Source organism: Nerophis lumbriciformis, linkage group LG30 (assembly GCF_033978685.3).
Source record: "Nerophis lumbriciformis linkage group LG30, RoL_Nlum_v2.1, whole genome shotgun sequence".
Lineage (NCBI taxonomy): Eukaryota > Metazoa > Chordata > Actinopteri > Syngnathiformes > Syngnathidae > Nerophis > Nerophis lumbriciformis.
Genome location: NC_084577.2, coordinates 5,771,985 through 5,795,086, shown reverse-complemented (window position 1 = coordinate 5,795,086; position 23,102 = coordinate 5,771,985). Strand labels below are relative to the sequence as shown.

At 44.2% G+C, this 23,102-nt stretch overlaps 2 protein-coding genes across 3 annotated transcripts in view; one reads left to right on the top strand and one right to left on the bottom strand.

Moving 5' to 3' along the window:
* clcn2c (chloride channel 2c) overlaps positions 1 to 23,102 on the top strand; it is a 456,474-nt gene that overhangs the window by 431,381 nt on the left and 1,991 nt on the right. The window lies entirely within an intron of this gene.
* Positions 355 to 23,102, bottom strand: part of LOC133572607 (heat shock protein beta-7-like) — a 30,497-nt gene continuing 7,749 nt past the window's right edge. For both annotated transcript variants that reach the window (XM_061925433.2, XM_072911969.1), the window contains 2 exons: positions 876 to 1,039; positions 355 to 715 (listed from right to left, as the gene is read on the bottom strand). In XM_061925433.2, the coding sequence (XP_061781417.2) occupies positions 545 to 715; positions 876 to 1,039 (335 nt within the window). In that variant the 3' untranslated portion in view covers positions 355 to 544. The remainder of the gene's footprint in view (positions 716 to 875; positions 1,040 to 23,102) is intronic.

Sequence of the window (23,102 nt, the reverse complement as noted above, 5' to 3'; positions counted from 1 at the left end):
GCTCCTCCGCATCGAGAGGAGCCAGATGAGGTGGTTCGGGCATCTGGTCAGGATGCCACCCGAGCGCCTCCCTAAGGAGGTGTTTAGGGCATGTCCGACCGGTAGGAGGCCACGAGGAAGACCCAGGACACGTTGGGAAGACTATGTCTCCCGGCTGGCCTGGGAACGCCTCGGGATCCCCCGGGAGGAGCTGGACGAAGTGGCTGGGGAGAGGGAAGTCTGGGCTTCCCTGCTTAGGCTGCTGCCCCCGCGACCCGACCTCGGATAAGCGGAAGAAGATGGATGGATGGATGGAGTTCTTAATATGAGGTCATATACCTTTGCAAAGGTAGTGTTGACACCTGAAGTACTTTCATACTGTAAGATTGGGTTGAAAGAAAGACCAAATGTTTCTCATTAGCTGAAAGCATTTGTAAAAGTCTTCAACCGGAAGTCCTGTAAACAAATAATAGAAGACTGTAAAATGTCTTCTCCAAAACAAGCTGAGCTCTCAGCAGAACTTGAAAGTGGTACTGTAATGTAGGTCAAAGGGGACTTTCTTTTCCTAGAGAGGGACGTCCACAGACTCCTGGCCATCTGCACCTTTGCTGCGGTGGACGCTGACAACCAAGATTCCATCATGGTGTATGGTCCCACACACAGAAAGGGGGTTCATGTCCTTTGGAAACAAGGACTTATGGGTAAACGTGTCCCTGATGCTGCCGTCATCCATGACCTGAAGGACACATATATGGACCAAGGGACGTGCGAGGGTGAGAACAATTCAGACCAAACAAATAAGCAAAGGGTTCAGTGGATAGAGAGTTTATTAATTAATAATAATAAAAGAACCTCATGATGTGGTCATTAATGTTTTTAAAACTCGTGCACAATACCTTCTCAGCATGAATGACAACATGGCGGTCATAGGCCATCACCACGACGTCATGTGGCTCAAACTGGCTGACGTCAGCTGACACGTAGTAACTGTCTCCCACACATTGCACACTGCCACAGGCAGCACTGTTTGGACCACTCGGTACAGCGCCACCCACTGGAGCTGTAACACATTCCAAGAGTAAAGGCAAGGCAGCATTATTTGTCTCGCACTTTTCATACACAAGGCAGACTCAAAGGGCTTCACAGACAACAAAGTGAAATGAAAGAAAATAAAAGCAAAATTAAAATGCAGACAATAAAAATAAAAACAGTGCAGACGTTAAAAGATTAAAAGATTTAGCTGAAAGCTAAGGTGAACATAAACGTTTTCAGTCTAGTTTTAAAAGTAGTCAGAGTTGGGGAAAGTCTGACATCTTCAGGAAGTTTATTCCAGCTATTTGTTGCATAGTGACTGAATGATGCTCTCCCTTGATTTGAGTTTACTCTGAAACCGCTAACAGATTGGTCTCAGAAGATCTTAGTGATCTAGAGGGCTTATATAGTGGGAGCATATCAGTGATATACTTTGGCCCTAGACCATGTAGTGATTTATATGTGAGCAGGAGGATTTTGAAATCAATTCTCTGATGTACAGGGAGCCAATGTAAGGATTTAAGAATTGGTGTAATGTGCTCACATTTTTTGGTCTTTGTTAGAACTCTAGCAGCAGCGTTCTGAACAAGCTGTAGCTGCCTGACAGTTTTTTTGGGAAGACCTGCAAGGAGACCATTACAATAGTCTAGCCTACTGGTAATAAAGGCATGTACAAGTTTTTCTAAGTCTTGAGCTGACATGAGCCCTCTAAGTCTTGTTACATTTTTGAGGTGATAGTAGGCCGATTTTGTTACTGATTTGATGTGACTGTCGAAATGTAAATCAGAATCTAAAATAACCTTAAGATTTCTGGCTTTATTTGAGGTTTTCAGGGGCAGTGATTGAAGGTGTTGGAGGACTTTAAACCTTTCTTTTTTAGCACCAAAAATAATTATCTCAGTTTTATCTTCATTTAGTTGTAGGAAATTTTGGCACATCCAGTGTTTGACTTGCTCAATGCACTGGCACAGAAGATCTATAGGGCGATAGTCATTTGGTGATAGCGCTACATAGATTTGGGTGTCACCGGCAGAGCAATGATGGTCAATGTTATTATTTTGCATGATTTGTCCTAGTGGGAGCATATAATGTTAAATAAAGTCGGCCCCAAGATTGAACCTTGGGGGACTCCACACGTTACGTTGGTTGGTTCTGATTCAAAGTCACCAATGGAAACAAAATAGTTCCTATCTTGTAGATATGACTTGAACCAGCTTAAAACTGTGCCTGAGATCCCCACCCAGTTTTCCAACCTGTCCAAAAGTATTGAGTGGTCGACAGTGTCAAATGCAGCACTGAGGTCCAATAGCATTAATACTGAAGTTTTGCCAGAGTCTGTGTTTAGACGGATGTCATTTATAACTTTAAGAAGGGCCGTCTCTGTGCTATGAAGAGGTCGAAATCCTGACTGGAAGTTGTTGTGGCAGCCAGTAGAAGCCAAGAAGTGATTTAGTTGTTGGAGGACAACTTTCTCAATTATTTTACTTATGAATGGTAGATTTGAAATTGGTCTGTAGTTGTTGATAACAGAGGCATCTAGGCTCCGCTTTTTTAGAAGAGGTTTAATGACTGCAGTTTTGAAAGCCTTCGGGAAATTGCCCGATTGAATAGAATTATTAACTATTTGCAATACGTCTGTTGATAGGCAGTCAAAAACATTCTTAAATGAAAAAAAAAATGGAATAAATAACGTCTGCTTTACATCACCCTTACCCTACCACCCTTGCACCGCTAGGCAACGCACCGTACCCTGAAGTCTACCAGCGGTGTAACGATTCATCCGCTACGTCGATTTATATTCCTAAGATTCAACTACTTCCATCTGTGCTCGCCAAGTTGGCCTTTCGGAAGATATTAATCGATTTTACATCGTTTTAAAAGGCAATCAAAGATTTGATCGATACTAGAAAAAAAACATTGGATTTAATACCGGCTGACTTTTTATGAAGTTTAGCACTTTTAATTAATAAATCTTATTCAAGTCTGTCTGCCCGTCTGCGGCGTCATCGCCATCAGTCATCAAAACAAAAATGGCGGATAGCTATGGTGGCCGAGAAAGATCACAACAAATCCGAATGGCGCAAGACAGTAACATAAATCAATCAAAATGTACTTATGTAGCCCTTATAGTCCTGTATACAAACTGCTGCACCTCCAGTCACCAGTCCGTAAAGCTGCTCAAGTTTGCGGACGACAGTACCCTCATCGGGCTCATCTCGGATGGCGATGAGTCCGCCTACAGGCATACTTGCCAACCCTCCCGAATTTTCCGGGAGACTCCCGAATTTCAGTGCCTCTCCGGAAAATCTCCCGGGACAACCATTCTCCCGAATTTCTCCCGATTTCCAGCCAGACAACAATATTGGGGGCGACTGCCTATAGCGTCCTCTCTCACCTGAAAAGGAGACTATTATATATGTCTCTGTTATCCATAGGTTTATCTATAACCCATAAAGTAGGCAGGCACAGAGCTACTTCTCAGCGTGTGTTTATTCCAGCCGGCACGTTAATACACTGACATCCGGATTCCCATCATGCATTGCTTCAAAACTACGGCAAGTAGTAATGTCCAAAAACATAACAGAGACGAAGCAGAAGAACGAAGAAGAGACATCTCCCGAATTCGGAGGTCTCAAGGTTGGCAAGTATGCCTACAGGAGAGAGGTGGACCGGCTGGCGTCCTGGTGCAGCCTCAACAACCTGGAGCTGAACGCCCAGAAAACAGTGGAGATGATCATGGACTTCAGGAAAGTCACAGCCCCACCATACCCCCCTCACCCTAACTCTCCCAACCCCGTCTCCATTGTGGACTCCTTCCGTTTATTGGGCACCACCATCACCCAGGACCTCAAGTGGGAGCCTACCATCAGCTCCCTCATCAAGAAGGCCCAGCAGAGGATGTACTTACTGAGGTAGCTGAGGAAACTTAAGGTGCCGACCGAGATGCTGGTGCAGTTTTACTCAGCCATCATCGAGTCCATCCTCACCTCGTCCATCACCGCGTGGTTCCCCGGCGCCACAGTCCAGGATAAGCATCGACTGCAGCGCATCGTACGTGCTGCTGAGAAGGTGATTGGCTGCAAGCTCCCATCCCTCCAGGACCTGTTCTCCTCCAAGACCAGGAGGCGTGTGGGTCGGATCACAGCTGACTCTTCTCACCCTGGTCACAAACTATTATCCCCTCAGGCAGGAGACTGCGGTCCATCCAGACCCACACCTTCCGCCACCTGAACAGTTTTTTCCCCTCGGCCATCAGGCACATGAACAATAACAAGATCTGATAGTTCAGGCACAGCTCATTTTATCACCTATTCTGTGTTATGTGTTTTATGTTGCACGATTGCACCAAGAAAAATTCCTAGTTTGTGAACCCGTTCTCAAACAAAGGCAATAAAAACTATTCTGATTCTGATTCTGATTCTGATTCTTGATCACAAATGTCTCAAAGGACTGCACAAGCCACAACGACATCCTCGGCTCAGATCCCACATAAAGCCACAACACAACTTTAAGCCACAAAGGAAGTGACAGCGGAGCAAGTTTGGCTGAGGCGCAAGGTTGAAAACAGTGTAATGAACATAGTATATAGTACTATTGAAAAAGTAAAGAAACTATTTATGACCTCCCTTTACTTATTCAGCACTAACTTTTCCAACTTTGTCCGAGTCTTTGTTTTCAACTTTCCGCTTCAGTCACTTGATCCGTGGATGAATCTTGTCCACTCTTACTTCCGTTGAGTCTTGATATTGTTGTGTTTTATCTTAAGGTTGTGTTGTGGCTTTATGTTGTTGTGTTGGAGCATTTGTATTTGTTCTGGCTTTTGCAAGTGTGCTATAGGCAGAGGTGGGTAGAGTAGCCAGAAATTGTACTCAAGTAAGAGTACTGTTACTTTAGAGGTTTATTACTCAAGTAAAAGTAAGGAGTAGTCACCCAAATATTTACTTGAGTAAAAGTAAAAAGTATGTTGTGAAAAAACTACTCAAGTACTGAGTAACTGATAAGTAACATACACACACATATCATATATACACACATACATATATATATATATATATACATACACACATATATATATATATACACACACATATATATATATATATATATATATACACACATTTATATATATATACATATACATATATATATATATATATATATATATATATATATATATATATATACACACACACACATATATATATACAGTATATAATTTATATTTATTTATTTTGCCGTTTTTGTTTACATGTTAAAGGTGTTTTAATGAATATACATGCATGTTTAACACATATAGATTCCTTTCTTTCATGAAGACAAGAATATAAGTTGGTGTATTACCTGATTCTGATGACTTGCATTGATTGTAATCAGACAGTAGTGCTGATAGCGTCCACGTTTTCAAATGGAGGAGAAAAAAAGTTCCTCCTTTCTGTCTAATACCACATGAAAGTGGTTGGTTTTGGGCATCTTATTTGTCCAGCTTCCATATTCGTTTTTATACACTTTACAAGAAATACATTGGCGGCAAACTCCGTAGCTCGCTAGCTTGTTTGCGCTGGCTTTCGGAGACTCTTGTTTTGAAAGCGCAGGCGCGATGGAGCGGCACTTTTATTGTGAAGACAGGAACTGTGCAGTCAGTCTTTAGGCTTTTAACGGGATGTACGGTTGAAATACAAAAGGGTCTTTTTTCCTTCACACTTTTGATTGATTGATTGAAACTTTTATTAGTAGATTGCACAGTACAGTATATATTCCGTACAATTGACCACTAAATGGTAACACCCCAATACGTTTTTCAACTTGTTTAAGTCAGGTCATGTGACCGCCTGGCTCTGTTTGATTGGTCCAACGTCACCAGTGACTGCATCTGATTGGTGGAACGGAGTGAACGTCACCAGTGACTGTATTTGTTGAAACGCAGGCACTATGACAGACCAAAACAAACAAAGCGTGCATTAACACATCGATAAAAATTAGTAGCGAGTAGCGAGCTGAATGTAGATAAAAGTAGCGGAGTAAAAGTAGCGTTTCTTCTCTATAAATATACTCAAGTAAAAGTAAAAGTATGTTGCATTAAAACTACTCTTAGAAGTACAATTTATCCCAAAAGTTACTCAAGTAGATGTAACGGAGTAAATGTAGCGCGTTACTACCCACCTCTGGCTATAGGTCAAACCACTGCTCATTTAACCCAAAATATTTGGTTCCATTTAATTTCTCAGATAAATATATTGATCATTTAACCTGAAAAGAGTTGGTTGCACTTTATTTTTGATATTATTATTACATTATTTTTATTATGAAAAACAACAGCAAAAGTAGCTGGTAAATCTACTGTTTAAATTAAATGTTACTGCACTTTTATTGAAAATAAGAGCAGAAAAGGTTTCCTCTTGTCAATTCAACCTAAAGTGTTGGTTGCACTTTATTCAAATGAAATGTTAATGCATTAGACTTGCTTGTTTGTATCCATAATTCATTTGTACATCATTCCCTTACAAGAAATAACAGGAAATAAGGAAACTTCACCTGCAGTGTCTAGTATACAGTATTTATTTCACAGTCACACTGCTTGTTTTTTTTTTGCTAAAAAGTTACTGAATCGATTTCAACTCACTGAATCGTTTCGGATCGTATCGTTCAAAAGAAACTAATAATGTCCCTGACATGTTTGTTACTTTCTCATACGCTTCTACTTTGGAGACTTTGTATCTGCAAGTATTGTGTTTGATATGATGAATGTCAAGAGTAATGTTGTGAGTGTCCTTCTATATGGCTCAGAAAGTTGGTAAACCACTTCATCCATTGAAAGAAAGTTCGAAGTTTTTCAAAATAAGTGCCTGTGCACCAGCCTTAGGATATTCTGGCCAAACACCATTTCAAATGGAAAAACCCAGGGAGAGAACAACCACAACATCAATTAAAGACATTGGAGATGGCTTGGACACGTGTGCCACATGCCATCATCGTCTCTCCAGAGAAGATCCCTCTATTGAACATCTCAAGGGAGAAGAAATTATGGCCAAGAAACCTGGAGAAGAACCATAGGAAAAGAGCTCAGTAAGAGACTATCCCTTAAGACTGCCCCCAGAATAGCAGCTGACTGGGCCAGAGGGAGATTCCTTGCTTCGCCTCAAGCGCCAGACGGCCCAGAAGAGATTATTTGATACTTGTTTTTATTGACAAATGTCGTGTTTTAGACTGCAGTATTGTTCAATAAAGGACATTAATTACTAATATCTAGCCTGTGTGCTATTGTGTGCTTAGCTGTAGTGTAGCTGCTGGTAGTCTACAGTACAGCCTACAATGTTTACTTTTTGTAAATGACTTCACTAAAATAGAAGAAAAGACCAACCTTAGGTCCCTTTCCACCAAAAGTTCAGGAACTTTTCATTTCTGGCTCTATAGGTTGCTGTAGATGTGTGTGGTTTGTGTTTCCACAGTATTTCACAGTTCAGGGTAGTGCATGTTGAAGATCGTACACAGATTGAATGAGGTTCAGCTTTCCAGAGCTCTCCCCAGGTAAGTTTGCGAGGTTCCGCATGCTCCCACCTTGTCCACGCCCCTTCCTTGGACATGCTGACCATCATGCTGCGACATTCTTTTTCCACCTCTGCTCGGAGCTCGTCTTCTCCTTGCCGCGGGCCCGGTTGTACCATGGCTGAGGAAATCTACCAAGGCCTGTCCTTCCTATTGCCACAGTATTCACCAAAGTCTTGTGCCTTAGCCGTGCCTCCGCTCTTGCGGTTTCTTGTGCCTGCCACTTCCTCCCGGTCTTAACAACAATTCCTGCCAAGGCTACCTTGACATCTGCGGTGTACATTTATACCTCTCTGGCGCAGGTGATTGTAAATTGCTCTGAGAGGCCGCTGAGAGGTAGGTGCAGCTCGGTGGATGGACTATATAGGGCAATGCTGCTCAAGGGCCAAGGGAGCCCCAGCCAGTTACTCAGGAACTGGAAATGTACTCTCTAGTGCCTCTACTGTTGTCAATGATACCTCATAAATTAACAGGGGCCAGAGTATACTGGGCAGGACTCCGTACTGGTATTTCCAGGCCTTCAACTTTCCTTTGAGACCAGATTTGTCGAAGACTGTAAGCCAAGACGACAGGTCGCTTTTGGTCAGCTTCAAAGCTGCTGCATCCTTCAGGGAGCTGTCAAACATTTTGCCCAGGCTCTTAACAGGTATTTTGGTTACCGTTGGAATCTAAGTCCCTCCAATCGTAAAGCGAAAGTGATCGGCCACTTGACCTTTTTCCAGGACTAGAGATCTGGATTTAGCTGGCTTGAAGCTCATCTTTGCCCATGTGATGAGCCTTTCAAGCCCCTGAAGGAGCCACCCCCACCTAGGCACGGATGTGGTCATCACTGTCAAGTTATCCATCAAGGCTCTTATGGGGGGCTGCCGGGTCCCAAATCTTGATTTTGGCCCCTCTGCATTCAACCTCCGCCGACTTGACACATGACACATGTTCATGGCCAAAGAGAATAGTGACACAGAGATTGTACAGCCGATGACTATGCCCCTCTCCAGGCAATGCCAGGCAGGTGTTAATTGCACTGAAATCATTGTAATAGTCCGTGATGAGGTTGTAGATTTGGTTAGGTCAAGCCAGAGAGTTGCCAAGTCCGCTTTGCTTTCCCTTACCTCCCGGATCAATTGCGTCACCATTCTGTATGCTCTAGGCACTCCAGGAACTCCCGCCTTCTGGACAGAGGTGTCTATGCATTCTTCAAAAGGAACTCAGTTATTAGCCTTTGGGACACAATCTTACAAAAATCTTTCACTCAATGCTGAGCAGGGAGATTATGCGGTACTGCTCGATGTTACTGGAGTTCTTGTCCTTTGGGATCCAAACGTCTTCAGCGAGTCTCCTCTGGCTTGCGACTCTCCCTCTCCGCCATACCACCTTTGGAATCTTCCACAGACGTTTGAGGAGCCGTGTACACTGCTTATAGATCTTGTAGGGTACACCACTGGGGCCGGGAACCGAACAAAATCTTGCAGCTTTGACAGCTTCCTTTACTTCTGCCAGGGTGGGCTCAGCAACACCGGTTCTGGAGGTGTCACCAGTGCCTTGCAAAGACCAAGCTCCTGGTCTCTTGCAGTGTCACTGAAGGTGGAACTGAGATGATGGTCGATCTCTTCTACTGGGCAAGTGAGGTGGCCACTTCACTTGTGGCCCAGTAGCCTCTTAGTGAAGGTGAACATCAATAAACTGCAAACAGTTTAAAGACTTCGGCTCCAAAATAGTTCCACTGATAAGCGTTCTTCAGTACACAGATGCCCCACAAAAGTTCCTGCATTTCAAAAGCTCATTTTGTTTTTCTTCCTTTCCATTGTCAAGTTTGTTGTAATAGAATACAAAAGAAATAAGAAATAAACAAGTCGCGGCGTCTATTCCAATGGTGGTCGTGTGGTTGTACCTTCAAGGTACTCAAAGCGCTTTGACACTATTTCCACATTAATCCATTCACACACACATTCACACACTGACGGCGGCAGCTGCCATGCAAGGCCCTAACTACGACCCATCAGGAGCAAGGGTGAAGTGTCTTTCCCAAGGACACCACAGACGTGACTAGTATAGTGGAAGTCAGGGATCAAACCAGTAACCCTCAGGTTGCTGGCACGGCTGCTCTACCAACCAAGCCACGCCCTAAAACTGTGTTCAACCATTCAGCGCTCAACAGCACAGACCGCCCCCGAAAAGGTTCCTGGTCGCTTGAAAAAGTCCCACATAGCTAAGAAGAACTTCGAAAGGTTCCTAAAGAACTAAATCTACCCGGGCAGTTTTTAATGGAAACACAGGGGGAACTTTATTTACCCGGGTAAGTGGGGAAGTTGATGAAAAAGTTCCTGCGGTGGAAAAGGGCCTATTGTGTGCGCTTATTGGAGGACATTCAGATGTTAACTGGCTTTGCACAAGTAAATACTCTACAGCAGTGTTTTTCAACCTTTTTTGAGCCAAGGCACATTTTTTGCGTTGAAAAAATGCGGAGGCACACCACAGCAGAAATCATTAAAAAACAAAACTCAGTTGACAGTAAAAAGTCATCGTCGCAATTGTTGGATATGACTTTAAACCATAACCAACCATGCATCACTATAGCTCTTGTCTTAAAGTAGGTGTACTGTCACCACCTGTCACATCACCCCCTGACTTATTTAGAATTTTTTACTGTTTTCCTGTGTAGTGTTTTAGTTCTTGTCTTGCACTCCTATTTTGGTGGCGTTTTCTCTTTTTTTTTTTGGTATTTTCCTGTAGCAGTTTCATGTCTTCCTTTGAGCGATATTTCCCGCATCTACTTTGTTTTAGCAATCAAGACTATTTCAGTTGTTTTCATCCTTCTTTGTGGGGACATTGTTGATTGTCACGTCATGTTCGGATGTACTTTGTGGACGCCGTCTTTGCTCCACAGTAAGTCTTTGCTGTCGTCCAGCATTCTGTTTTTGTTGACTTTGTAGCCAGTTTGGTTTTAGTTTGGTTCTGCATAGCCCTCCCTAAGCTTTAATGCCTTTTCTTAGGGGCACTCACTTTTTGGTTTACGCATCAGACACCTTTTTACCTGCACCCTGCCTCCCGCTGTTTCCGACATCGACAAAGCAATTAGCTACCGGCTGCCACCTACTGATATGGAAGAGTATTACACGGTCACGCTACCGAGCTCTAGACAGCACCGACACTCAACAACAACTCATCATTTGCAGACTATAATTACTGGTTTGCAAAAAATATTTTTAACCCAAATATGTGAAGTTAGATAATCTCCCACAAGTGGTTGAAAAACACTGCTCTACAGGACTGCTTGTATCGGAGATTTTCGAAATACTTATTTATTTTAGGTTTTTTTTGGCTGATATAAAACCAATGTCGGATCAGGACACCCTTACCCTTGGGTCTATGTAGGGATGTTTTTTGCTGCTGAAGGCCCGACCACCCTCTGCTCGCCCTGCAAGCCCCTCCCTCGGACTCGGCTCCAAAGTGAGATGTGTTCTCTCCAAAAACGTTTCTTCATAATATGTTCTTCTCAAGGATCAACCCCTCCCCCACGATAAGGTATTTATCTAAACACCACTGCCTAAAATCACAAATAATTAGCTCATAAAAGCACCTTCAACATGATTGGCTGACTTTATTAAAAACGATGCTGCAGTTCAGTGCGATCAGTTCAGTTTCAGCCATTAAAGTAAAACTTTTTTCCTGCTTGAGTATAAAATTTGTGTTCGTACGTCAGGTTTAATATTTATACTCCGCCCTCTTAGTATTAGTTCTTTATGAGGCGCGGCTGATGATGTTTGCAGCCTTTTCCCTCACTGAGCAAACATTCTTGTCATTCTGGCTCATTACTCCCCCTGAAGTGCAGCTCCAGTTTTCCGCCGTGGCGTTTCATCAGCGCGCGGGGAAATACAAACACCCCACCAATAGTTCCCTCATGCTGGAATAAAAATGATGCCTCTTTGTTCCTATTTTGTGCAAGGTTAGGATGATGATGAGAATGGCACATGAAGGGTTGAAAGCTGTCGAGTAACATGGAAGACGCAAACCTAGATAAGAGCTTGAATAACAGTTGTTTCCCATAAAACCACAAATTGCTCCTGTTTTAGGTCACGTGCTAGTATGCAGATAACAACTTTAATTGAGTCATTTGCATGCAGAGCGCTTCCAGTACTTGTGTCCGCACACCAAGGGAGACTACAGTGGTACGTTGGCTTATGAGTGGCCCAGTTTACGACTTTTTCCGTAGACCAGCGGACATTTATCCATGAAACTATGGAGAAGCTGCTGTTTGACAGAAGCAGCTGGAAGGAGTCCAGTCTCCAAGGTAAATGCTGTACATTATCATTCCATTACATCATTTAAGGTTTTACTACTTACGTATAAAATACTACACGGTCTAGCTCCGTCCTATCTTGTCGATTGCATTGTACCATATGTCCCGGCAAGAAATCTGCGTTCAAAGAACTCCGGCTTATTAGTGATTCCCAGAGCCCAAAAAAAGTCTGCGGGCTATAGAGCGTTTTCTATTCGGGCTCCAGTACTATGGAATGCCCTCCCGGTAACAATTAGAGATGCTACCTCAGTAGAAGCATTTAAGTCCCATCTTAAAACTCATTTGTATACTCTAGCCTTTAAATAGCCCCCCTGTTAGACCAGTTGATCTGCCGTTTCTTTTCTTTTCTCCTCTGCTCCCCTTTTCCTTGAGGGGGGGGGGGCACAGGTCCGGTGGCCATGGATGAAGTGCTGGCTGTCCAGAGTCGGGACCCGGGGTGGACCGCTCGCCTGTGCATCGGCTGGGAACATCTCTACGCTGCTGACCCGTCTCCGCTCGGGATGGTGTCCTGCTGGCCCCACTATGGACTGGACTCTTACTATTATGTTGGATCCACTATGGACTGGACTCTCACAATATTATGTCAGACCCACTCGACATCCATTGCTTTCGGTCTCCCCTAGAGGGGGGGGGTTACCCACATATGCGGTCCTCTCCAAGGTTTCTCATAGTCATTCACATCGACGTCCCACTGGGGTGAGTTTTTCCTTGCCCGTATGTGGGCTTTGTACCGAGGATGTCGTTGTGGCTTGTGCAGCCCTTTGAGACACTTGTGATTTAGGGCTATATAAATAAAGATTGATTGATTGATTGATCATAAAATATCTGGAGTTGTTTGTGGTATATTTTATTGTGTTGTTTTTAATACAATAATACGTATCTAGAACTTTGTTTTTCTTATAAAAATGATGCTTGATGTTAAAATGGTGGTGTTTTAAAGGGCCTAATTCACAGATGTCATTAAACGAGGCCCATAAAATAATATGCATCAAAGTATTTTTTTATTTTCTTACACAATGTACTTTTTCTTTCCATTTTGAGACAAGAAATACATGTATTAAATGCAATTGCATATATTTTTTACTTTCATATTATCTTACAATGCTACAAAGCATTTTACATTTCAAACGTTATAGTTAAAATAATAACATATTTGCTCGACTTAATGATTTCAAAGCAAGTTATCCATCAAAATGTAGACTGTAAAAAGACAATAGGTTTTACGGTATTAAAAACTGGTAGCTCAGTTGCCAGATTTGTACTTAAAGAAAGCTTTACCATTTACAGTAATATGCTGTTACAAAAACAAACACTGCTAATTTAGCAGTAAAATGGGGACTGAGCTTCCAGTTTTTTACTACAAACTCTACAGATTTTTGTACGGTTTATGTAAAAAAACAATAATCAAATGCATAGGCAATCACGTAACATCATAAGGTGAATCCCTATACATTTATATTCATGAATTATTCACTGTTACAAGTGGCCCTCTGAGGGCTGCCTTAACTGCGATGTGGCCCTCAGTGATAACAAGTTCAACACACCTGGGCTCTAATTCATTAGAGCATGGGTGTCAAACTCTGGCCAATTTTGGCCCGCCGTGTAATTTAACTTGGCCCGTGAGGCGATATCAAATTAACACTAGAGCTGGCCCGCCGATCATATACAGCGGCGGTGCCGCGGTACACAGCTAATTCTCATACTTGCCAAACCTCTCGGGAGACTCCCAAATTTCAGTGACCCTCCCGAGAATTGTAACGTCCCCTTTTCGTCCAGTCCAACGAGTGCTGGCCTAGTTACATAATATGTACAGCTTTGGGCACGCACACAGAAGTGAATGCAACGCATACTTGATATTCAGCGATACAGGTTACACTGAGGGTGCTAGTATAAAAAAACTTTAACATTGTTAGAAATATACGCCACACTGTGAATCCACACCAAACAAGAATGACAAACACATTTCGGGAGAACATCCGCACAGTAACACAACATAAACACAACTGAACAAATACCCAGAAGCCTTTATAGCACTAACTCTTCCGGGACGCTACAAGGTGTGTGTGTGTGTGTGTGTGTGTGTGTGTGTGGTGGTGGTGGGGGGGGCGGGGTATATTGTAGCATCCCGGAAGAGTTAGTGCTGCAAAGGGTTCTGGGTATTTGTTCTGTTGTCTTTATGTTGTATTAAGGTGCGGATGTTCTCCCAAAATGTGTTTGTCATTCTTGTTTGGTGTGAATTCACAGTGTGGCGTATATTTCTAACAATGTTAAAGTTGCTTATACGGCCACTCTCAGTGTAAACTGTATCGCTATTGATGAAGTATGCGTTGCATTCACGTGTGTGTGCGTACAGGAGCCGCTCATATCTTGTGACTGGGCGGGCACGTTGTTAGAAGGGATGAAAAACGGACGTGACTTCAGCTCATAGAGGACGTTAAAAGCAGTGCCTTTAAAGCACGCCCCCAAGACTGTGGAATACGAGAAATAATGACTGATGAACACCTTCGTTCGATAATGAAGGTTGCCTAAGATCAAAGCCTGAGCCCCGACATTAATGAACTGGCATCCAAGAAAAGATGTCAGGTATCTGGCTTGGGAACATCAAATTAAATCAGTGTGTTGCAAACTCAGCCGTTTAAAGTCCTGAATGGTTGGTTTATTCATTATTTTATTTTCAAATTTATTAGCCTGTGGAAAAAGTTAATGTTGATATTTACCTCAGAAGGCTGCAAATAGAAAAGAGGCATTCAATCTTTATTTAAATTGTATTTGATATGCCATTGATATTTTTCAATTATTATTATTATTTGAAACTCGATTTTGCATGTCACTATAAAGTTATATAAGCCGTGCTTGTTCAAAATTTAATGCAAAACTTGTTTGGGTCCCTATCAAAAGGTTAATTTGTTTAACCTTGGCCCGCGGCTTTGTTCAGTTTTAAATTTTGGCCCACTCTGTATTTGAGTTTGACACCCCTGCATTAGAGTATTACGTCACAGATTCGATTCAACTTGTTAGCTGTGGTATCACTGTATTGGTATTAATGACTTACAAGCGTGTCAAACGCAGCCATGGTGTCCCACACGGATCCGTGATTGGACCAGTACTGTTCAGTCTCTACATGCTTCACTTGCTAAGAGAGGACCTATGATGATTTGAACCTAACTTTAAAACACTTCCTTGCGGTCTAAGTAATATCTAGTGGATATGCTTTGGTGTAAATTGTGCGTGAATTTTGCTTGTATGAGTCTGTCTGCGAGATGTTCGTTTCTGGAGGCGTTACCAGATTGCAAATGAAACCACGGCCCAGCCTCTCCAAACGTATCATTATTTGTCTTTTGAAAATGTACACCGTTTACATCCGTCCATCCATTCTTTTTCTACCACTTGGTAGAGGGGTGCTGGAGCCTATCCCAGCTGCACTCAGGCGGAAGTCGGGGTAAACACTGGACTAATCGCAGCACTGTAAACATCCATCCATCCATTTTCTACCGCTTATTCCCTTTTGGGGTCGTGGGGGGCGCTGGAGCCTATCTCAGCTACAATCGGGCGGAAGGCGGGGTACACCATGGACAGACAAATCGCCACCTCATCGCAGGCACTGTTAACATATAAATATTAAATATTACTGCTATTTTTTTTTTTTATTAATTAATTTTTTTCCCCAGGCACGGTTGAAAATTAACTTTATTAACATTATACAAATTCACCCGGTCACATGATTACGTACACCTCTGATTGATTCAGGGGCCTCACCTGCCATCATGGAAAGAAAAAAAATGTAAAAAGAAAAAAAATCTATTAAATTGTCATATGTATTCAGTGATTGTACTATAAAGTTATTTTCCATTTAACTTCACCAGTTTTAGATTATTTTTATTCAAAATTGCTGAATTTTCACATTTGCCGTTCAAATACTGAGAAGAGACGGTGCGGTGATCAGCAGCCAGTTGAGGCACGTCACTCAGTTGTGCCTCACCATGGATTGCGGACTCGGCTAACTGCTGGCCCGCTGTGCAGTGAGACCGTATTGCTATATGAATTATATTAAACATTTCCATAGTTTAGTTAGCTGAGGTATATAATGTACAGTGTCAACAACTGTATGTGTGTAACGTATTTCTTGTGCTGAGCAATCATAAAACTGCTGCGAAGACGCACTGGCTGAGGCTCGCGTAATCCCGCCTCCTGGTGCCGGTTAATGCACCTCCGCCGCAGAGTGCACCCCCCGACGGGAGCGCCACACCAACCAAAGCCCACACCCAAACCCTCCACGTGCAAGACCAAATCCACCCAAAAAAAGTCACTTAACAAGAAGCCAAAAAGTGCAAAAACAACAATGCTCGCGCCGGAGGAGCCGTGAACAACTGCAGGGACACAACATTAGGTACACCTGCAGACTGCAGCACGGATTTCATATTTCATTCATTCACAACTCCTCCAACACGAACACCACTGTTCCCGCACTTATAAGTAAAGGTAAGACCATAATAACGTTTTTTTTAATTAAACGTGATTTTTTTGTGTGCTACAGTTTGTATGTGTAAAGTTAAAGTTAAGTTAAAGTACCAATGATTGTCACACACACACGAGGTGTGGTGAAATTTGTCCTCTGCATTTGACCCATCCCTTGATCACCCCCTGGGAGGTGAGGGGAGCAGTGGGCAGCAGCGGTGCCGCGCCCGGGAATAATTTTTGGTGATTTAACCCCCAATTCCAACCCTTGATGCTGAGTGCCAAGCAGGGAAGAATGCTGGTATGAGCTTTTAAACATAACCCGTTAACTGCTGCCAATCAAATGGTGAATAAAATACTCTTTAGGGTTCATATGTTTGTAAATCTGACTGTGATGAAGTCAGTGCCTCACCAGCCATAAACCTCACCGCACGTCATTGCTTTCGACATAGTCACCGTTACAGTCTTTGAATCCAACACAGTAAAGCTGCCTGAGGCTGAGCCTATCAGTGACCACAATTCTAAACAGCGCGCTCTGATTGGTTTGGTCACATCGAGTGGCCAAGACAACTGGAGTATTGATATTTTTAGTTAGCCATTTCTATGCGTGGAAATACTTAATTTTAGGGAAAATAATAAAAAGAATATGCTTTTAAAAACAGAAGTTAAATCCGCGATGTAGTGAAGCCGCAGATACACAGCTAATTATTTTTCTTTCTAGTAGAGTTTTCCCCCCAAAATATGTCGCTCTTTTCTTACAATTGCCATTAAAGATCATCCAAAATTATATTAGAAAATACATCTTTTTATATTTGTGTTTGCGTGTGTGTTTGGATTAATTGAGTACTCTTGAGTTAATTGAGTAGACCTCTACCTTGTTTACTTCTGTGACAACCTCCTTAAAGTTGTTTAATCAATCAGAAATATCAAGCAGCTGAAATGCGCTAAACATAGGCATAATTTTGAACTTTTTCTGGTGCATGGACGTTTTTTTATAATGTCTACAAAGTTCAGTGAGCAGGTTGTGTTACGTGTGACCATGTGTGTTGACATTTTTTGTTGGTTTGATTTTTTTATTTTTTTTCACCGTGATTAGGTAAGGTTGTTTGAATTGGGTCATATAAGTTTATTATGCTCACTGATTCTTTTAGCACATAAGTAAAGGTTGTTGACCTGAATTTCTGACCTTGTCCACTAGATCAGGGGATCCCAACCATTTTTCCCACCATTAACCGGTTTAATGTATGCATTATTTTCACGGACGGGTTTTCCACGTATGGCAGATAAAAACTGAAAAGAAATTTGCATTAAAAATCAACTCACCATAACGCTGAAATAGTAGGAGCCCTGGACGTGTTTCTTTGCGAAGAGATGGTCGTTGATAGCATATACTATATACCAGTGTTTCCTAACCATAGAGCTGGGGCCAAGTGTTGGGCCACGAGTGTCCCCTATAATGTAATATACCTATTTTTTCAGCTGTGGTCTGCATAGGCCGCAGCGGTACTTAGTTGCAATACACTTTTGTACCACTTGTGGCAGTAATGACAATATAAAACAAACAGAAGAAGTCTGGCACTAATGTCATAGAGAAATGTCTTAAGCGCAAAAATTATGACTAAAGTTGTGAAGCTGTATTTTCATTTGCACTTTAATTTTATTGACAGTTTAGTTAAGAAACATATTTATTATTCATTTAGTTTATTATATTACATATTGTATGTCAATTTGTTTTTTATTTGGTTAGTACTTGTTTTTCTAATCAGCCTGATCTAAGCCCAAGGTTTATTTGTTAAATTAATAATAATCTTTGTGATTAACACATTTTTACTCCTCTCTGAGCTGCCACCTTAACGTCGTAGAGGAGTTTGCGTGTCCCAATGATCCTAGGAGCTATGTTGTCCGGGGGCTTTATGCCCCCTGGTAGGGTCTCCCAAGGCAAACTGGTCCTAGGTGAGGGATCAGACAAAGAGCAGCTCGAAGATCTCTATGAGGAACACTGACAAGGAACCCAGATTTCCCTCGCCCGGACGCGGGTCACCGGGGCCCCCCTCTGGAGCCAGGCCCGGAGGTGGGGCACGATGGCGAGCGCCTGGTGGCCGGGGCTGCCCCCATGGGGCCCGGCCGGGCACAGCCCGAAGAGGCAACGTGGGTCCCCCCTCCAATGGGCTCACCACCCATAGCAGGGGTCATAGAGGTCGGGTGCGATGTGAGCTGGGCGGCAGCCGAAGGCAGGGCACTTGGCGGTCCGATCCTCGGCTACAGAAGCTAGCTCTTGGGACGTGGAACGTCACCTCGCTGGGGGGGAAGGAGCCTGAGCTAGTGCGCGAGGTGGAGAAGTTCCGGCTAGATATAGTCGGACTCACTTCGACGCACAGCAAGGGCTCTGGAACCAGTTCTCTCGAGAGGGGCTGGACTCTCTTCCACTCTGGCGTTGCCGGCAGTGAGAGGCGACGGGCTGGGGTGGCAATTCTTGTTTCCCCCCGGCTCAGAGCCTGCACATTGGAGTTCAACCCGGTGGACGAGAGGATAGCTTCCCTCCGCCTTCGGGTGGGGGAACGGGTCCTGACTGTGGTTTGCGCTTATGCGCCAAACCGCAGCTCAGAGTACCCACCCTTTTTGGATTCACTCGAGGGAGTACTTGAGAGTGCGCCCCCGGGTGATTCCCTCATTCTACTGGGAGACTTCAATGCTCATGTTGGCAGCGACAGTGAAACCTGGAGAGGCGTGATTGGGAAGAATGGCCGCCCGGATCTGAATCCGAGTGGTGTTTTGTTATTGGACTTTTGTGCTCGTCACAGATTGTCAATAACAAACACCTTGTTCAAACATAAGGGTGTCCATATGTGCACTTGGCACCAGGACACCCTAGGCCGCAGTTCCATGATCGACTTTGTAGTTGTGTCATCGGATTTGTGGCCTCATGTTTTGGACACTCGGGTGAAGAGAGGGGCGGAGCTTTCTACCGATCACCACCTGGTGGTGAGTTGGCTGCGATGGTGGGGGAGGATGCCGGACAGACCTGGCAGGCCCAAACGCATTGTGAGGGTTTGCTGGGAACGTCTGGCTGAGTCTCCTGTCAGAGAGAGTTTCAATTCCCACCTCCGGAAGAACTTTGAACATGTCACGAGGGAGGTGCTGGACATTGAGTCCGAATGGACCATGTTCCGCGCCTCTATTGTCGAGGCGGCTGATTGGAGCTGTGGCCGCAAGGTAGTTGGTGCTTGTCGTGGCGGTAATCCTAGAACCCGTTGGTGGACACCGGCGGTGAGGGATGCCGTCAAGCTGAAGAAGGAGTCCTATCGGGTTCTTTTGGCTCATAGGACTCCTGAGGCAGCGGACAAGTACCGACAGGCCAAGCGGTGTGCGGCTTCAGCGGTCGCAGAGGCAAAAACTCGGACATGGGAGGAGTTCGGTGAGGCCATGGAAAACGACTTCCGGACGGCTTCGAAGCAATTCTGGTCCACCATCCGCCGTCTCAGGAAGGGGAAGCAGTGCACTATCAACACCGTGTATGGTGAGGATGGTGTTCTGCTGACCTCGACTGCGGATGTTGTGGATCGGTGGAGGGAATACTTCGAAGACCTCCTCAATCCCACCAACACGTCTTCCTATGAGGAAGCAGTGCCTGGGGAGTCTGTGGTGGGCTCTCCTATTTCTGGGGCTGAGGTTGCTGAGGTAGTTAAAAAGCTCCTCGGTGGCAAGGCCCCGGGGGTAGATGAGATCCGCCCGGAGTTCCTTAAGGCTCTGGATGCTGTGGGGCTGTCTTGGTTGACAAGACTCTGCAGCATCGCGTGGACATCGGGGGCGGTACCTCTGGATTGGCAGACCGGGGTGGTGGTTCCTCTCTTTAAGAAGGGGAACCGGAGGGTGTGTTCTAACTATCGTGGGATCACACTCCTCAGCCTTCCCGGTAAGGTCTATTCAAGTGTACTGGAGAGGAGGCTACGCCGGATAGTCGAACCTCGGATTCAGGAGGAACAGTGTGGTTTTCGTCCTGGTCGTGGAACTGTGGACCAGCTCTATACTCTCGGCAGGGTCCTTGAGGGTGCATGGGAGTTTGCCCAACCAGTCTACATGTGTTTTGTGGACTTGGAGAAGGCATTCGACCGTGTCCCTCGGGAAGTCCTGTGGGGAGTGCTCAGAGAGTACGGGGTATCGGACTGTCTGATTGCGGCAATCCGCTCCCTGTATGATCAGTGCCAGAGCTTGGTCCGCATTGCCGGTAGTAAGTCGGACACGTTTCCAGTGAGGGTTGGACTCCGCCAAGGCTGCCCTTTGTCACCGATTCTGTTCATAACTTTTATGGACAGAATTTCTAGGCGCAGTCAAGGCGTTGAGGGGATCTGGTTTGGTGGCTGCAGGATTAGGTCTCTGCTTTTTGCAGATGATGTGGTCCTGATGGCTTCATCTGGCCAGGATCTTCAGCTCTCACTGGATCGGTTCGCAGCTGAGTGTGAAGCGACTGGGATGAGAATCAGCACCTCCAAGTCCGAGTCCATGGTTCTCGCCCGGAAAAGGGTGGAGTGCCATCTCCAGGTTGGGGGGGAGATCTTGCCCCAAGTGGAGGAGTTCAAGTACCTCGGAGTCTTGTTCACGAGTGGGGGAAGAGTGGATCGTGAGATCGACAGACGGATCGGTGCGGCGTCTTCAGTAATGCGGACGCTGTATCGATCCGTTGTGGTGAAGAAGGAGCTGAGCCGGAAGGCAAAGCTCTCAATTTACCGGTCGATCTACGTTCCCATCCTCACCTATGGTCATGAGCTTTGGGTTATGACCGAAAGGACGAGATCACGGGTACAAGCGGCCGAAATGAGTTTCCTCCGCCGGGTGGCGGAGCTCTCCCTTAGAGATAGGGTGAGAAGCTCTGCCATCCGGGAGGAGCTCAAAGTAAAGCCGCTGCTCCTCCAAATCGAGAGGAGCCAGATGAGGTGGTTCGGGCATCTGGTCAGGATGCCACCCGAACGCCTCCCTAGGGAGGTGTTTAGGGCACGTCCCACCGGTAGGAGGCCGCGGGGAAGACCCAGGACACGTTGGGAAGACTATGTCTCCCGGCTGGCCTGGGAACGCCTCGGGGTCCCACAGGAAGAGCTGGACGAAGTGGCTGGGGAGAGGGAAGTCTGGGCTTCCCTGCTTAAGCTGCTGCCCCCGCGACCCGACCTCGGATAAGCGGAAGAAGATGGATGGATGGATGGATTAACACATGCTTTTATATAATGTATTCTATTGAATATGATCAAAATCAAGAGTTCAGTTCCGTTTCAATTTATTTCGAACATGCATACGATATAATGTAATGCATCACACATTTCCAGTTGTTTCATTACAGCACGTCCGAAAAGGAGTAGGAAGAAGCAGAGCTTATTTAATTCTACCCCTTTTCATATCATAGCAATTGTATCCAATTTCCTTGTTCTCTGTAACAGAACAGTGAACAAATTAATAATAAATAAATAACATACCATAGTAAGCAAACAAATATTAAATACATAAATAATATTTGTCTCAAGAAAAAAAAGGTTCAACTTTTTCATCATAATTCTTGTTCTGTGTACTTTGTGAACATTTGTAATTTGAACAGTCTCTTAAACTGAATCATATTGGTGCTTTGTTTGATTTCTTTGGCTAATCCATTCAATAATTGAATTCCACATACTGATATGCTAAAGAGTAAGATTACTAATTTAGTGTTAATATTGGAGTGGTCCACGGGTCCCTCTGAAGTGGAAAGGTTGGGTCCTGAGGTCAAGAACCCCTGCTATATACAATGACCCTGCAGATGGAAATTAGCCTTTGACTACAATCTATTTGTATATGTTCATTAATGTATGATAACAAATGGCGACTTCCTATCAGGAGTTGTAATATACATCTATAAACAAAATTATTGGTGTGTTTAGTGGAACAGGCGAAAGTTAAAGGGGAACATTATCACAATTGCAGAATGGTTAAAACCATTAAAAATCAGTTCCCAGTGGCTTATTATATTTTTCGAAGTTTTTTTCAAAATTTTACCCATCACGCAATATCCCTAAAAAAAGCTTAAAAGTGCCTGATTTTAACCACCCGTCCATTTTCCTGTGACGTCACATAGTGAAGCCAACACAAACAAACATGGCGAAATGAACAGCAAGCTATAGCGACATTAGCTCGGATTCAGACTCGGATTTCAGCGGCTTAAGCGATTCAACAGATTACGAATGTATTGAAACGGATGGTTGTAGTGTGGAGGCAGGTAGCGAAAACGAAATTGAAGAAGAAACTGAAGCTATTGAGCCATATCGGTTTGAACCGTATGCAAGCGAAACCGACGAAAACGACACGGCAGCCAGCGACACGGGAGAAAGCGAGGACGAATTCGGCAATCGCCTTCTAACCAACGATTGGTATGTGTTTGTTTGGCATCAAAGGAAACTAACAAATATAAACTAGGTTTAAAGCATATGAAATACATTTGGCAACAACATGCACTTTGAAAGTGCAGACAGCCCAATTTTCATCAATTAATATATTCTGGAGACATACCCTCATCCGCGCTCTTTTCCTGAAAGCTGATCTGTCCAGTTTTGGAGTTGATGTCAGCAGGCCAGGGAAGCTAGGGTCGATAGGGGGTTTAGCTTGCTCGTCTGCGGGAACAAACTGCCGCCATTTCTTGCCGTGCTACCGAGGTTCTTTGTCCCTGAATTGCTCACACACTCCGGCAGATTCAATGGGGGTCTGGCGGCAGAGTTCTTTGACTTTATCGTTGGAAATGCATCTGCTTTGAGTGTCGCAGGATATCCACACATTCTTGCCA